At 49.0% G+C, this 17574-nt stretch overlaps 1 protein-coding gene across 5 annotated transcripts in view; it reads right to left on the reverse strand.

Annotated features, from left to right (window-relative positions):
- The window catches only part of RALY (RALY heterogeneous nuclear ribonucleoprotein), a 124554-nt gene that overhangs the window by 41782 nt on the left and 65198 nt on the right, over positions 1-17574 (reverse strand). For 3 of the 5 annotated variants that reach the window (XM_016200662.2, XM_087818788.1, XM_087818789.1), the window contains exons 2-9: positions 12899-13163; positions 11693-11765; positions 11461-11508; positions 9326-9489; positions 8501-8614; positions 8118-8290; positions 6855-6903; positions 1452-5532 (exon numbers count right to left, since the gene is read on the reverse strand). In XM_016200662.2, the coding sequence (XP_016056148.1) occupies positions 6859-6903; positions 8118-8290; positions 8501-8614; positions 9326-9489; positions 11461-11508; positions 11693-11765; positions 12899-13154 (873 nt within the window). In that variant the 5' untranslated portion in view covers positions 13155-13163 and the 3' untranslated portion in view covers positions 1452-5532; positions 6855-6858. Of the gene's footprint in view, positions 1-1451; positions 5533-6854; positions 6904-8117; positions 8291-8500; positions 8615-9325; positions 9490-11460; positions 11509-11692; positions 11766-12898; positions 13164-17574 lie in introns of those variants that run through there. The other 2 variants (XR_015714806.1, XM_087818790.1) reach the window with 2 other exon arrangements.

Here is a 17574-nt window from a genome sequence, read left to right on the forward strand (position 1 = left end):
GGTGGGCAGCGATGGACACCCAAGGGAAGCGATGAGGTGAAGCACCTGTATACACATCCTGGTACTCCTGGGAAGGACTAGGCTAGAGGTAGAAATGGTGGAGGCATGAGTCTGGAGTGTGAAGCCACGGGTCTGGTCAGCCTGGTAGGCGTACAGAAAAATTAGAGAAGGTAGAGAGGTGCTGGCTTAAGAGGAACAGTCAGCAAAAGATACCATGCCGAGGAAGAGGAGAGCCAGGAAGACTTGTCACGAGAATCGGAAGAGGAATTTCTAAGTTGTTTATGACAAAGGCATGTGGAGAGGACTTCCCAGGTTTGCATCCTGCCTCCACCTTTTCAAAGTGATCTTCGACAAATTATACAATCCAAAGTCTCTATTTCCCAATTTGTAGCAGGGATAAGTATCCAACTCTGGGATTGCTGTGAGGGCTAAATAAGATGATGAAGTCTGTGTTCAAGGTCTTAGCAGAGCACCCAGGAAATGCAAACATATATACATATATATTATTGCCCTCTTTCTATAGAGTCTAAAGCTGTACAGGTGGAGTATAAGTAAGAACACATAATTTGCCTGGCCAGTGTGGCTCAGTGGTTGAGAGTTGACCCATGCACCAGGAGGTCATTGGTTCAATTCCCAGTCAAGGCACATGCCTGGGTTTCAGGCTCAATCCCCAGGGGTGTGTGCAGGAGGCAGCCGATGTTGATATTTCTCATTGATCTCTCCGTCTCCTTTACTCTAAAATCAATAAGAACAAAAAAACCCCACGATTTGCTCCATAATTCTTTAGTTGACCAAGTCACACATTGCTTTTGAAAACCCTTACGAGCAAGAATGAATGGGACAGTCTCTGGCCTTAGGGAGCACTCTGTGTGCTCAGGGAGTTAGACATTGGGCTGTGCAAGGGATAAAGGAGATGCTGAAAGTGGGGTTTGAAGGGTAAGAGGGGACCTTACTGTTAGAAGGGACTGTAGGGTGGGGAAGAGATGGGGTCCACGTCAGAAAGTGAGAATGGGTAACCCTGTCAGGTTCTGCCAAACCTATGCACTTGCCCATCAAGACCCAGCTACTGTACCTTTGTGGAAGGACACCCTGACTATCTGGGTTCCCATAGAAAGTGCACTGAGGCAGAGGTGCAGGAGAGGTATGTGTGGACCAGGAGCCCACTCACCAGTCAGAGGAAAGGGGTGTCTGCTCATACAGGCAGGACGGCCAGCTGGGCTTGTCCCATGGTCCTAGTGGCCAGGCCCACACACTGCTCCAGACTGAGTAACTCAGGCATCAGAACAGCACAAAAAGCCTCGCTATCACCTTCCTTTGCCCCATTTGTATAATATTCTATTGACTTTCTCTTTGTAGGCTGCCTGAAATACATTTGGGAACAAGGAGAGTATAAAAAGAAGCAGGAAATTGTGGTGTGTTATTTTTTAAGAGAAAAAGTACCTGAATTTGGATTAGGTAAAGATAAGTACTCTCATTTATTAAGTACTGTTATACAAAGATTTGTTCTTCTGTGTTTGAAATGAAGATAAGACTCAGGTTAAGTGACTTGCCTAAGATCATACAACAAATAGTCTAAATAGGAACTCAGTTAAACAGTCTATACTGTTAATCCAGTCCTCCTAAAGCAGAGCAAGCTACGTAACCTCTTTGAGTCTATGTTCCATTGATATGTAACAAACCCACCAAAACTTAGTGGCTTACAACAACAATCATTTGGTGATTACCCCTCATGGCGCCAGGCTCTGGCTAGGGTCTGCGAAGCAGTTCTTACTCAGTTTTCAGTGAGACAGTGGCTGGGCTGGAGTCATCTCAAAGGCTTCTTCGCTAACGTCTGACAGTTCATACTGGCTGTCAGCTGGAACATGTACACATGGCTCTCCATGTGACCTAGGCTTCTTATAGCATGGTGGCTGGGTCCCGAGACACGAAAGGTGCATACTGCTGGGAGACCGGAATGGCATGACCCTCACCGTATTCCATAGATCAGTCATGGTCCAGATGAAAGGGAGAAGATACAGACACTACTTGCCAATGGGGCCGTGTTTAGAACCCCACTTGTAAAATGGGCATAACCACACAATGAAGACATGTCGTTTCTGTCAGCCCAAGCCTCCTCTTTTCCAGCAAAAGAACTCATATTTCCCTTTTGGGGATTCCTTCTTCTCCCCCTCCACCCTCACATGCCCTGCACTTTTCAATTTGTGAAGCTAAACTTCCTCCTTCCTAAGGAGGTTTGAGTTCAGTTTCTATAACTTGTAACCAAAAGTTCACACATCAACCTAAAGGGTTGTTGTGAAGATTAAATAAGTATAAAATGTGCCTTTTACACAGCAGATATACAAGAAATGGTTTACTGTTACTATGGAATAATTTTATTATGAAGAATGTGGCCACCGGCAGAGGGATTATGATTTACCCAAAGTTAATCAGTGGTCCAACTGCAATTCAAACCCAGGACACCTGGCTCAGAGCTTCAGCCCTGCTCTACCTTCTGTATTTCTGTGGTCTCTAAGACCTGGCCAGGGTTGGCTAATATCTGACACATACCCACATTTCAACTCCTTGCCAATTAAAAAACCACCAAACTACCATGTTACTATTTCCTAATAATCTAAAAATTGCTGTAAGTCCTCAAAAAGCACTCCAGCAGCTACTAATAAATGTTTTGAAGCAGCAAGTGAAAAGACACCTGAGACAAAGGAGAATTTGGGCTTAGCCATGTGACTTGACAACAGGACATAAGCAGGAGCTTGAGGAGCACTTGTGTATTGGGGCTTACCCTGTCTTGCCTGCTAAATGCTGCGAACATGTGGCCCAGTTGCCCCTGTTGCCCAGCCAACCACTTGACAAGTGAGTGAGGTTACCTGGGACCAACCAGCCCCCAGGCAATCTGCCAGCTCACTTCACCCACATAAGGACCCAGGTAAGCAGAAGAACCACCCAGTTGAGCACAATCCAAACTGCCAAGCCACAGAATCAGAAGCTAATTAATGTTTAGGAAAGGCACTACATTTCAGGGTAGTTGTTATACAACAGTTAATAACTGATATAAGGCCCATATTTTCCCTGATCTAGGCCAACCCCTCATACACATGAGGAAACTGAGACCTGGCAAGGAAAAAGACTTGCCTAACGTCACAATCCAGTAAACCAACTTCTGTGATACTCCAGGATGGCTGCTAGAATCACAAATGAGGTTTCGGATCTTAAAAACATCTAGAGATATTGGTCCTTTGGGCACAATCTGGTATCACATTTCTTCACCATCTGTTTTTGGTTTTCAAAGGTTAGACAGAATATTGAAAACTGTTGAGCAATGGAATGGGAGATAACTTCCTTAGCCCCAGACATGGTGAGGGCAGGGATATACATGCAGGGTTTTATGGTTATGAACCTCCCGCTCAAGGGTACAACTGTAACTATTCCCTGGAAAGCCAGGACAGGGATCCCATTCTCTGTCCAGGATATGTTCTGGTATCAGGGCGATTAGGCAGGGCCTCTGGGTAGAGAAGATGCTTTCTGCACTGAAATGGGTCTTCCCTGCTCTTCTCATGGCGCCCTGTGCCTGACATACTACAGAAGCCCATAGCCCCTGCTGTTCTACCTGACCCCCAAGCTCTGAAAAGTGCCTCAGTCAAGTACTACCAAGTAGAGCCTTGCAGAATCTGGGAATGTTATTACAGTGCAATGGGCACAGAGCACTAGGCTCTAGGAACAAAGGAATATGGTGCCAGCCCTCTGAGGTTCACCAGGCTCCAAAACCCCTTCTTTAGACTTTGTCTAATGCAGCTCCAATTCAGGGTAGTAGTTCCCCATCTTGCACAGGTGGGGACACAAACATCTGCCCAGGTGTGCAAACAGGTCCGCTAGAGCTGGGCTCTGGCCTTCTGTACAGCAAAGAAAGATTTGAGTTCAAGGATGGTAGGGGTATGTTCACTGAGGGCTATTCAGGGGAGAAAGGACACTCCCTGTGGACCTAGTACCTTCCTCAGGACACCTTCATCTCTCCAGACTGAAGTCTTTTGTTTTGACCAAGCTGGGCAAGGGCCCAGCCTCATTCCAAGCGGCTATTTTTCACCCCAAGTCTAGATTTCTGAGAATTCTCAGTGGTAAGGACTAGAATAGCAGCTTAATGATAAGTGGATAATTCCCAGGTAGAGAAAGTAGAAGCAAGAGTATGTGCCAGGCTTGGAGCAAAGTATGTTTGTGGGTGCCTGTGCACCCACAGCCCTATGCCAGTGAGACCAGCCTAAGTGGCCACACTTGAATCACCCAGTTCACTGGACCAGGGGAGGTACCCATGGCTTTTTGTCCTGGTCAGTAATCTATGACTGACTCAAAATGTAACTGCTGTGGCCACTGATTCCCTACTGGGAACCTGAATGCGGAGAAACTGTACAATTTGTGGGGAGTATGGGGAAAGGGGGCAGGAGGCGAAGTTGGGACAGAGGTGGAGTTTGAAGGTACCTGGCCAGTTAAAGAACAGAGATAAGTGCAGACAGGCCACGCGTAACCCTGACGCCAAACTCCTGCTGGGTGAGGTAAATGGAGGGGCTCTATTTCTTGCTGCCAGTGAGTGTGAAGGACTTGTTTTGTGTGGCTGCAATGTAAGGTTTGTGTGTGTGGTGACAAAAGAACAGGAGAGACCAGGATCACGTATCCCTATTCAGAAGCTGGCATTTTATCCTGACGACGAGAAGTCAGAAAGGGAAGGGATATGATTCACAAATAAGGCTGTGGTGGCCTCTGAGAAACGGGGCAGAGAGAAGCTGGAGGCTGGGAGGCTGGCGAGAGGGCAAAGTGCCCGTGAAGAAAACAGTCTCCTAAACCAGGGCAGAGAGGGGGGACAGCGGGTTCTCGGACTGCTTTAGAGCAGGGAAAGGCCGGACTAGTGAGAAGCTGCAGCCTGGACCTACTATTGACCAAGTGGGTAGCAAACATTCAGCACCCTCACGGGCACTGGCATATCTGGCCTCCCCAACAGCCCTGCTGGCCATTTTATCTGTTTTTGCTGTGGAAATTAAGGCCCAGGTGGATCAGTATTACACACCCTAGACAATGGTCCCTGACAGGTAAGAGTGAAGGAGGGAGCAGAAAGGGGTACAGTAGATCTGCTTTCTGATTGGGCAGGGGGGCCAGGGTACCTTTATGAGAAAACACAAACTATCCCATCTCAGAGCAAGTTGGGATCCAATCTCTTTATTGTTAGGGTCCCCTCTCTGTGCCCCCCCAACTCCTCTCCAAACCTATAGAAAAACCCCAAGCCTGGGAGTATCCTGGGCAGAGTGTGGGAAAAACTCTGTGCTCTGCCCTCTGGCCTAGGCAGTGCCAACAGGGAGGGTATGTGGGAAGGGGAAGCTGATAACTCCACCTGCAGAGGATGTGGCACTGGCCAGGATGCATGGGGGATGAGGTGCCTGCTGCCAGCTCTTCTCTGGGATGGGCTGGGGTGGCATCCAGGGGTGGGTGTCCAGTTTGAGGCCTGGTACAGTGCACGCCCTTCTCTTGCCAGTGGCCATCGCTCCTGTCAGACTGAGAAAGAGAGAAATGAGAGGCTAAGGCTGAGAAGAAAAGTCCTGTGCTTTTTTTTTTTTTTGAGAATTTTTCTGAGTTTATTTGAGCCAAACTGTCAACAATTGCTGGGAAGCAAAACCTCAGCAGACTGAGATAATGCTCCCGCCCTGTGCTCTTAAAACAGGGGCTAGGAAGAAGCAAAGGCCAAATGATATTGCTACTTGCAGGCGGAGGTATGCCTGTGCTCTGGCTCTGGCCTCCTAACCTTCTGGTCATGGAACTCCGGCCAAGTCTCTCCCCCGTCCTGAGCCTCCACTTCCTCACCTGAGACTCAGCACTTCACCTTCAAACTGGCTTAACAAGGTAAAACTTTCTCTGGTAAAACAAACCATGAAGTTCCAAGAGAAAAAACCACATGTAAGGAATTTCCTACACTTTAACGGTCTGGGAAGCCCTTGCTGGTGAAGCATCTCGGCATGAACGTACCATGAATACACGCCTCTGCTGTTTAGGTGTTCCTCCACCCAAGCCATCTAACTAGAACGTGGCCCCCAAAGGAATGGGGCAGAGTTGGCAGAGCTAGGTAGTAGACACTGGCTGGAGTGGGCTTTGAGGCCACACAGCAGTGGGTTCAAATCTAGACCCCACCAATTACCACCCTTGGGATCTTATGAGATATGTGGTTTATCTCCCTGTGCTCCCGCTTCAGTGCCTCAGTTTCCACATCTGTTATATTATTAGTACAATCACAACCTGTGGGGTACCTCCTGGCACGCAGTACGTTTCCACCTGAGAGGATCAGGTCCCAGTCCCTAAGCCTGGCACAACCTCACCTTCTGATGATGAGCAGCTCCCTCTCCCTACGATGCAGAGCTGGGACTGCAGCCACAGGAGGCCCCTGGGCATTTCCCACACACTGAGGACTGCCGGAGCTCTGTGCCTCTGCTCAGGGTGTTCCTCCCTCAATCCTGAACAGGCTCAGCTACATATCACCTCTTCCACCACAGCCCTCTTTCACCGCCCCTGGCTCCTAGACATTCCTGCTCATACTGGATGGTAATGGTTTGTCTTCCTCTAGAAGAGAGGATTCTCAGAGCTCTTCCAGGGCGCAGGCGGGTACCATGGCTCAGTGTGCCGAGGGAACCCCTGCTGGACTAGCCTGGCTAGCCCATCCATGGCTCCTGCTCCCATAGCCTACCAAGCCCCCACCACAAAGAGGCATGGTGAGATGGCTAGGGATAGAGGGGCCTTCACTGCTGGGCACAGCACTACCCTGCCAAATCCGCTTCACAGCATGTCCTCCACTTCACTTCATCCCTTGCCCACCAGGACCACCATACCTGCTTACTGCAAGGCCCCATCCTCTGCATCTGTGTCCTGGCTGTGCTCCTGATAGGGAGGAGGCAACAAAGAGACCACACATCACTCACTGCAAGCTCTGAGTCCTGCCCTGAGGCCCAGAACATACCTGGAGGCCAAACTCAGAAAGGGGGAGGGACAGCCAAGGGAAATGGATATGGGACCAGTCTAAACACAGCTGATTTGGGATGCCAACAGGGTGGACTGAGGGCCCCTCAGGAGAAAGAAGGGACCACCAGTCAAGGAAGTTCTATGTGTGGCAGGGGGCATGTTTCTGCATAAAAAGACCTCAGATTGGACCGGGCTAAAAGCCTAGTAGACTGGTGAGCTAACTCCCCATCTTTGGGATATCTAAGCCTTTAACAGCCTTTAAGAAACCTATGCTCAAGAGAGTAAGCTGAAATAACAGGCAAGGTTGAAAGAAATGAGCTGGACACGAGGAGGACCTCTTACGTGTTGTGATCACGAGCCCAGTCTGTCCTCACACCAGAACCCAGCAGTGATGAAAAGGAGAAAGTTCTAGACCTAGTGAAGAAGTCTGGGGTCCAATCCTGGCTCGGCCCTTATTAGCTATAAGGCCCTGAGCAAGCCACTTGACTCCTCTGAGCCTCAGTTTCCTCACAGGGTAAAATGTGGGAATACTTTGCACAATGCAGGGCTGTTGTTCAGGTTAAATGAAATTAGAAAGTGTGGACTACAGGGCCTGATGCTCAGTGAGTGTTTCTTAGGTAAACAAGTAGTAAGCACACAGCAGATACCTTACAGACTCAGAATCGGGTCTACCTTCCCATTTAGTATCAGCTCCTTGCCAAATGGCTTTCCACCCTCACAGACAGGGAACTCCTTTGATCCCTCATGAGACTGCCTATTTCATGCTCAGGCAACAATCACCAGGTGGAGTGAGACCTACTTCCCTGAGGCTTCCCCAGGAAATCCCAGTGTTGCTCCCTGGAACTCTGCAGACCATATGTGCTTCCCGAGCTCCTGACTCTTCCCCTCTCCAACCCATGTGGAAAACCGAGTCTAGAATGGGCCCTGGGCTCAAGAGAGGTCTGCCCCAGGCCTTGGTGGGACGTGGTACTTCTGACTGACGGCTGAAATAGGCAACTACTCCCTGCTCATTCCCCACCTTCCTCACAGGACTAGAACCCCTGGGAAAAAGGAACCAGCTCAGAAGTTCCCCCTTCCCCTGCTGCAACCAGGAGTGAAAAGCCCGGCCCCAGCCCCTCCAACCACGCCCTCACCAGCTCTTCCTCGCTGTGTGTCAGCAGCCCCTCCTCATCACCGTCATCTCGAGGCTGTGCTTCTCCCTGGGGTGTGCCTGCCTCAGAAGTTGTGTCCTCTTGGGGGGCTGGTGGCCGGCTGCTGCCACCAGTATTGCCACTGCCACTGCCACTGTCGCCTTTCTTCTTGCCATCTTGAGGGAAAAGGGGTGAAGAGGGGAATAAAACAGCCTGGGACAGCTTCCCAGACAACACCTCAGCAGAAGCTAAGCCTCGAGAAGTGGGTCCAGGTGGGATTAGAGGCCAAAGCCCCTCTCTGCCCCACGCACTGTCCTCCCACCCCCACCCCCCTTGCCCTGGGCCCCTGGTCACCTGAACCAGGGCAAGGAGTCTTGGAAGCTGACCTGGGTTGGCCCTCTGCTCCTCGGCAATCTGTTCCAAGCGGCCCAGCAGGGCATCGATGTTGGACTTGATCTGTGTCAGCTCTGTCTTGATGGCCTGCAGCTCACTGCTCTTTACTGGGAGTGGAGGGAGTACAGGGCTGTCACCTGGGGCCTGGGAGCTCGATACTAACACAAGACCCTAGCTCTATTCTGTCAGTTGGGAAGACAGGCCTGAGGCAGGAATTGTTCTTGTCCACAGCTCTTTTTCTGGCCAGGGAAAAGGCTGTAGCTGCCTGTGGCTTCCCTTGAGACTTTCTGAAGGCCATTCCTAAAGTGACCAGACTGCCCTTCTGAACCTGGATCTTTCCCCACACCCGACTTCTCAATTCTGAAAGGGACTGGGGCTGGATAAAAATGCACTCTGTGTGCATCTGAACAAGTATGTGTTTCTGCTTGTGATATAGAATGGTGTCTACCTTTTGAGGTGTACAAAGGTGGGTGTTTTACAATCTGGTTTCCGGGATGCCTGATGACAGCGTTTGCACACCAGAGTAAATGTGGAATAGTGGGCCTGTGCAGACCTGTCCTTACTAGAGGAAAGATGACACCATCTCCTCACTGGGTTCCATGTCACAGCACTGGACTCTGTGCCCAACCCAAGCCCCCCTCCCCCCAAATGTCAGTCTTTTCCTCTTAGAAATACATGAAAATACTCACTTGGTTGTGTTAGAGCTGCAGAACTGTGGGAGATTTGTTCCTTTATCTATTTTCCAATGTAAAAAAATGTAATTCTATTATTTTGCTAATGACAAAAAAAGTTATTTAGGAAGAAAATAAGTCACTTACACTTGATCTTGACTGAGCTGGTGGTGATGGCTGTGGAGCGAGCAAAGAGCTTGACAGGTATAGTTTTGACGCGGCGGACCAAGGGGACTGTAACCCGGGGTCGCTTCACAGGGACAGCCCTAGGCACAGGCACCGGTGACAGGCGGCCCCGATAGTCGAAAAGCCTGTGAGGGCAAACGGTCCAGAGGCTGCAGCATGGCCTCTGGCCACAAGGGGTCACTGTGTAGACTAACATGTATCTGGCTGATGAAGGGCTGGCCTGAATTACATACCTCTGCTTGCTCCCAACAAGCCCTGGGGGTGAAGAGAAAGGCTTTTGAAACCCTAAGAGCTGCTGGGATCCTCATTACATCCACCTTTCCTACCAGCCGGCTGGTTAAGGGCAGGTGAGGTGGCACGTGGTAATAGTTACAGCCCCATTCAACATAGGAGTAAACTGAGACCAGCCCCAGAAAGGAGCCTTCCCTAGATTACCCAGGCCTGCTCTATTTCTGACCTAGCTTCTGCTCAATCAACTGCCACCTCAACTCCTGGTCAGAGTTTGCAAATCTTGCCAAAGCAGCACAAACCTTCAGCTGGAAACAGAAAGCTATGGGTCTCGAGGGCCAATCCCTAAGCCTGCCTGAGCCTCAGTTTTCCCATCGCCTAATGAGGATGGCTATTCTGTGGCCCCCTCTCCCTGAGACTGCTGTGAGGGTGGAACACGAGAGAATGTGGTTAAATCCCATGTTAGAAGGCGTGACTGGTGAATGCCCAGGGTTCCAAGAGAAGCATGAGGCCCTTTCCTCATTCTGGACCCCCTCCGTCACTCCATCCTTACTCCACCTCAGAGATAGAGGGCAGGAGGCCCAGCAGAGCATCAAGGTTGGGCAATTCCATCAGACCCCCAGGCACCCCACCCATGTGTTCCCCCCCACTCCCCACCCCCCACCGCCATCACTCAGCCCTCTCCAGGAGGGTTTCTTTTCCTGTTGATCATGCAGCTCAGAAGGCTGAGTAGGGGTCTCTCCCACCACATCTGCTGCTACCACCTTTCTGTAGGGAACAGCAGCCTCAGGGGTACACTGTGGGATTGCTTTCCTGATAACAACCAGGAAACATGCCATCAACGGGCAATTCAATGCCCCATGCCTTGGCACTCCTTTGTTCAGGGAGCCCCTGTCCTGGGCTGGCAATGGCTGGAGATGGAAAGTCTCTGGGAATGGATCCAGTCCCAGACACTGCACTTCTGTCCCGAAGGGGAGGGGGCGGCTCTGGCCTTGGTCAGAATCACTGAACCACAGAATCCCAGAGCTGGAGGAGCCCTGAGGGATCATTTGGTGCAAGCCTATTTCACAGACTGGAGGGAATTTACCCAAAGCCACACAATCCATTCAGTGGCAGAGCTGAGATTAGCACCCAGGTATTTTGACTCCCAGGTTAGGGCACTTTCAACTATACCATTCACAGGAGAGAAAACCGAGGCTCAGAGAGGTTCTATTCTTCTTGCACAGCCTGGGACAGGCCAAGAGGGAAGGAAAGAGGAAGAGAGAGAGCAGGGAGGTTTGGGCCAGCTCCCATCATGTTTTCCACTCAAGAGTGTGGATGGAGCCATGCAGTGGAGGCCTCAAGTTTGGGGTCTGGGTAGGCTTGGGAATCGAGGGTGGGTCACAGCGTACCAGGGTCTGATTCAGACCTCTAAAGGGCCTCTGGCTCTTCCTATAAAAATAAGGCCCAGCGGCCCAGACTGAGTTCTGAGGTCCCTTCCAGCTGTTCTACCTCGAGAAGTAGAACAGCAGAAGCACAAGGGCTCACATTCCCTACACTGGACCCCTACCATTTTGTATTCCAATTTGCTATGTTTATGTGTCCCTTGGCTATCCAGTCCCATTTAGTCCCACCCCAGATTTAGGAGGAGGAAGGCCAGTCAGAGGGTGGGAGACAGCGTGGGGTGGGGGCGCTCTAGCCTGGGCTCCTGCAGAACTTGACTCTAGTCCCAGCTCTGCCAACAACTTGCGGAGCAGCCTTGGGCAAATGCCTGTCCACACCTCTGGGCTTAGGTTCCACTTTGATGACTGAATGGGCTGCACCAGCAATCTCTCAGAGCCCTTCCAGCTTGGCTGTTTCATGCCTGGGCACGCCCCTCCCCTGCTCACCTGTCGTAGAAGTCGTCCCGGTAGTAATCATAGTCAAAACTGTAGCCACTGGGGAAACAAAGGGGAGAGGGCCAGGGCTTAGGGACAGCTGTTCAGCCCACTCTCCACAGGCCCTCATCTCCAAACGCCTCCCCAAATTCTAGGCTTAGCACACCATCACCACCAGTGTTTACTCCCTCTGTGGAAAGAGGGACCAATCCTACCCAGACATAGACAAGACAGAGTGCCCCACCTGTAAATGGCAGATGCTGCTCTCTTTAACCCCTTGGGTCTGTTTGGCTTGGGCTCGCCAGCCATGTTGATGTCTGTGTGAAGGGAAAAGGCAGAGTCAAACGCTGGCAGGACAGCAGGTGCCAGTACACAGATCATCCTCATGGCAAGAGTGCAGCAATTTATGTGTACATATGACGTACCCATGGACTTTACTCACACAGCTAACGAATGTCCTTACACAATTGACTCATACCCATACAACACGTGGATATGCCTTTTTACAACATATTCATATATACTCAGACACATGCATGCAAGCTCACAAACATCACTCACACATACTCCATTTACATCACACATATATGCATTCTCAAGAACACTCATGTGAACACAAATGTGAACACTCATAGGTAACACACCCTCACACATTCACATGTGCAGGTAATAAGGTCACACACACACACACACACACACACACGGATAACATATATACTCTTAAGTACACTCAGGCTTGCTTCCATATACATAACTGCCAATATACAAGTGAGCTAATGCACACTCACATAAATGTTCTAACAAATGTATTTATGCCTAGCTCAGTGCTTAGCACATGATGGGATCTCAACAAACATTTGGTAAATGAATATATGCATATCTGCTTACGCACTCAATATATTCTGACACATACTACATACATACACACTAAGGTGTATGTCCACATATTCAGTTACATCCACATACCACATACTCAGGAATACATATATAAGTATCCCTTTTCAAACATACACATATACCCAGAACACTGTATACACTCCATGGTAGACCACTAGCATGGCCACATCACATGTATATAACACCAAGGCCAAGGGCAACTGCTTGATTCACCTCGTGCTCTCCCAGCACCTCCTCCTGGCTCTCAGAAAGGGTTCTAACCTAAGCCACCTGTAGCCTAATGTAATAGACTGTGCTAGTCCATTCTGGAACCATAAGCCTTATCATTAAGGGCTATTGTGAAAGCAGGGTCAGGACAGAAGTGTTTTCCAGAAGCTTCTAAAATTATCCTCTACAGGCATTGATTTGTAACTACTTAATTCATAACTTAAATATAACTAAGTTGTAACATCTCTAATGGGGATAGTGGGTAGTGGTGGAGGAAACATAAAAGGGGCTAAGAGGGGAGCCAGAGAGTGAAGGCCAGCACCTGCGCAGAATACCAGGAGCTTACCCAGGGTCTGCCCTGCCAGCACCCGCCCATTCTCTCCCAGCACAGCTGCTCGGGCATGGCGCTCGTTGGCATACTGGACAAAGGCATAGCCCTTGTGCACAGAACAGCCGGCCACACGGCCATACTTGGAGAAGATGGTTTCCACATCTGACTTCTTCACCACAGCTGTGTTGAGGTTTCCAATGAAGACCCGAGAGTTGATGGACTTGGGGTCATTCTTGTTGGTTACGTTGCTTGTCTGGATCTTCAAGGACATGGTGGCCACCTGAAGAGAGAGCCACTGTGAGGCTGGGTCCACGGGTTGGGCTGAAGGGCTGCCCACAGCCCACATCTTAGCTAACTGGATTTTTTGTGCCTTCCTACACCCCCACCCCACAACATCCAGCTCCCCATTTTTGCTCATCTTACCGGCTGCTGAGCTCATACCAGGTGCTTTCCATATGTTCCCTCCTGTGGTATTGACAAGCAGAACCAGGATATTTTACAAAGGAGAGAACACGTTCACCTTCAGAGGTCACAATGCTAGTGAATGGCAAGGCTGGGGTTTGAACCCTGGTCTGCTTCATTCCAATTCTTTAAAACCCGCTCCACCTTTAATGCTCATCTCGAAGATCACCCCCCCCCCACAAGATCTAAATTTGAAGGCCTTCCACAGCTTCTGTTCATTCAATGTAGAACCATTGCCAAAAAGTCAGTGGTAATTGCAAGTAATATGTGCTCTAGAACAATACCATATTATGCAAATTGCTTCATCTGATCCAGACGTGGACCTAGCTATGGCTGTCTTTACTGGTATCTGCCATTTTGAAAGTAAGTCTTGCTCAGCACTCAGTGTGGCCTCCGTCTTCTGCTCACTGGTGCAGCTCCCTTTGGAGCATGCCTATCCCAAGACCCCATGATATTATCATTACTATCATTCATATTTTACCAGAAACAGACTTCAATAACTTCATTAACTTGCCAGGTCAGTTAGTCCCTAAGGCCCATCTCTTTCCACTACATCACTGTCCTTCCCAGAGCTAAAGCCCATTTTAATACTACAGTAAGTCAGCATATTTATCTGAGAACTGTTTTTAAATAAAATAATTTTTTAGACTTAACTATTTTTATACAAATTTTATTCTTTGCTAGAGATGACATTGTACTTATTTTTTGCTCTCTACACTCTGGAAATGTCTTTTACCCCAAAGGGCTGTATAAACCTCTCCTACCCCCTTCTTTAGACAGCTGACATCTGGGCACCGGCTCGAGTGAAAGGGAAAAGGAGGCTCGATGTCAGAGGAAAGGCCTAATGTTAGGCCTTGGCGTTTATACTGCTTGGCCTGGTCTTCTGCTCACTGGCATGGATTGGTGCAACTCCCCTTTAGAGCATGCCTGTCTCAATACCCCACCCTAGAAAGTGCTAAAAAGAAAATAGGTGCTAAAGATCCCCAAACCACATGTATAAAACTCTCACCAGCAAAAGCTAACCTACCTATTTACCTAATATATTTGGTAAACTCCTACTTATTTACCTAATATATTTGGGCAGAGGAGGCTTCTTTTAATAAAATAAAGAAGAGCTAAGTATAAGCTGTAAAATGTGTATCTTTTGTCCCATTAGGGTAAGAGACCCTCTTTCTAGAATTCTACCAGCCTGGAAGCTGGCATGTTCTGACCAAGAGATGGCACTGTTTGCAAGGGAACCCTAGGCTGGACCTGAGCACTCCAAAGAACTTGCTCCTTGAGTGGGCTTGCAGTAGCTCCAAGGATATAGTGGGGTCAAGTGTGTCATCCTAGATAAGAAAGTCTGAGAGGGCACTGCTATTGATGAAGGAGCTGGTGCCAGCTTTGGAAATGGCCTGGGAGGAACAGATTATTTTTTGTTACATAGTTTCCCTTTGCATCCAATCATCAACACTTACTAAGCAGTGAGGGACACAAGAGAGACCCATGAAAACACCCAATATACTGTCCATATGCAGCAGGAAATGCTCGTATTTGTGGTTTCCCTTGGACTCCCCATTCCTCACAATTCTGACATCCCTCTCCTAGCTGGATGACAAGCCACTCAAAGGTTAATTCCTTTGCCCATCTGTGAGTATACAAGAAGTTTTGAGGGCTCCTCCATGGTAATTAGATAACTCTCCTGGTTGGTTCAGCTCAAAACCATGAAGTTTTGGCCCAGGGAGATGCTACCTGCTTTGGCTAGAGGGGGCCAACCAGGCCTGGGGTATGGACAGAGATAGAAAAAAGGAGGGGGGATTATGGTTCAGAGATCTGTTGATGACTGCTGGCTCTGCCACTGATCTGGAATCTGGAAGGGAGATGACAGGTGCTGGGTTCCCTAAGAACCTTCTAACACCACTGAGCACCTGTGCTTGTTTTAATAGCGGGATCAGCACTTGCTGCTTGGCTGGTGAGCAAAGTCCTTTTGCTTTAGCCCTGGCCCTGCCGGGTCTTTTCTCTCATCACCTGGGGTTTGAACAATGCACATAAAAGGACTTTGCAAACCATGAAGCTCTTTACAAGATCTAATAATTACTCTGACTAGGTTCAACCTCTCTGTTCTACTAACACTACCATTGTGGGCCGATTCTAGATGAGGGTCAAGGTCAGACTAAAGCACATTCTGAATGATACCAAGGAGAGAGAGCCTTAGAAGCCATGTCACATGAAGGCCAGTTTTCTGATCTGTAGAGAAGAGACTTAGGAAGTGTATGTATGTGGTTGCTCTGGGTGAGGAGTCTGCAGAGCCAAGGAGAAATGTCCACCTGAAGCATGCTCCAGGCACCCAACCCCTACACTCCCCTGTCTAAACAGCCTCCAATCCATTCTCAAGGCCTGCACACTCCTTGGAGGCAGGCTGCGCTGCTCCTGTATTTCCTAATTCCAAGGGGTTAGGTATCTGGGGGTACGGAAAAGCTCCAGCATCTACATACATGTCCTAGAAGCTCCTCATAGGGTGGGATGGAGTCGGGGGTGGGAAATGGCAAGGAAGCATGCCCAGACTAACTCTCCCAGAACTGCTAGGTTCAGGTACAAAATCCCAGAGGGTCAAGACATGGTCTTCCAGGATGTTATGAACAAAACAGTTTGGTAGCTTCACTTATAACTTTCAAATATTTAGACATATGGTATGTGAATCTCCATCTGTACTCTTGCTCTGCCTTGCAAAAGTTAGAGACAGGCCTGACAAAGTCTGGGGCACAGTAAGTACTCAATAAATGTTAGAGATAGAGGTGAGAATAACGTCCCAGGAGGTGAGGTGAGAGGGGCTAGCTGGTGGCCCTGTCATAAGTAGGGGGTGGGGGACCACTGGGGTCTGAGGTCCCAGGCACTTTCTCTGGTCTCTGACCCAAACACCGCCCTCCACAGATCAACCATCCCCAACTCGATTTTCCCCATGTAACTCTTTTTTTGGCTCTTCCAGGCCTCCCTCTAGCTTAGAGTTGGAGCCCTGGAAAATATTAGCATCCTACTCAACAGAAGCTGCTTGACTTGATAAGCTACCCGCCCCCCCCCCCCCACACACACACTTGCACAGGATTTAAGCCTCACAGATTAGCTGTGTAATTGAGAGCAAGGTGTCTGCAGCCCCCAGAGGCCCCATGCTTAGCAATGAGCTAAGGAGAGATGGGTAGAGGGATTGGATTGTTCTTGGTGGTGGTGGTGGTAAGGAGGGGAGGTAAGACAGGAGAGGGGAAGAAAAAACCAGACTTGTTCCCAGAGACCTTTGAAATGTCAGATTAACAGGGACCTTAGTGAGCATAAAGCTTATATGTCCCCACTCTGAGGAACAGAGAGAAATGGACTTGGTCAATATGCCACAGCCATGAGTAGTAGCACCAAGAAGTCCATGGGTTCTCTGACTCTAAGCCTAGGGTCCTTATATTCAAATTTTCCTTTGGGGCTAGTGTAAGACAAGCCCCCAGGACAATGAAGGGCTGGGAGGGGGTGGGGAGAGGTCTGGATATGCTATGTTTGAGAAAACCAGGGACTGGCTCCCAAGTGTCTACACCTTCACTTGCAGGAAAAACAATTGCTGCAGAAAAGCTGGGTCCTTAAGCTAATTAAAACCCACCAGGGACACAGGCTTTGAAATGCAATTTACAGCTCAAAGGGATGGGCTTGCTTCTCCAGGCTAATAGGAATAGAAATTTGGCAAAAACAGATCATTTTCCCAGTTGAAACATTTCAGATGGAAGCTATGTTTTGAAACACAAGTGCCAAGCTTAAAAACATGGGGTGAAGTGACAGGGCTTTGTCAAGGTAGAAAAGCCCTAAAAGGTACCTCCACCCCTGAACTCTAGGTAAATGAGACCCCCAGAGGGCCATTCCAGTAAGAATAGCCTAATTACTGAGTGCCAACAATGAGTCAAAAACTTTACATACCTCACCTTATTTAATCCGCACAATAGTCCTATGAGGAGGAATTTTAGATAGGGACACGGATGTTCAGAGAGGCAAAGTAGTTGATTAATAGAGCAAAACCAGAACTGGAACCCAGTTTGTTTAACTCCAAAAAACTATGCATAGAGATGCTTTGGGTACTTATTCCCATGGTGAGAATGTGTTACCCTGAGCCGGTCACACCCTCTTTGGTCCTCAACCCACTTTCTACTATAATGCCTCACACACCTGCACAGGATTTTAGTGAACAAAGCCAGTTTGTAGGCTTGATTCTGACATTGCTG

Source organism: Miniopterus natalensis, chromosome 7, assembly GCF_054644295.1.
Source record: "Miniopterus natalensis isolate mMinNat1 chromosome 7, mMinNat1.hap1, whole genome shotgun sequence".
Lineage (NCBI taxonomy): Eukaryota > Metazoa > Chordata > Mammalia > Chiroptera > Miniopteridae > Miniopterus > Miniopterus natalensis.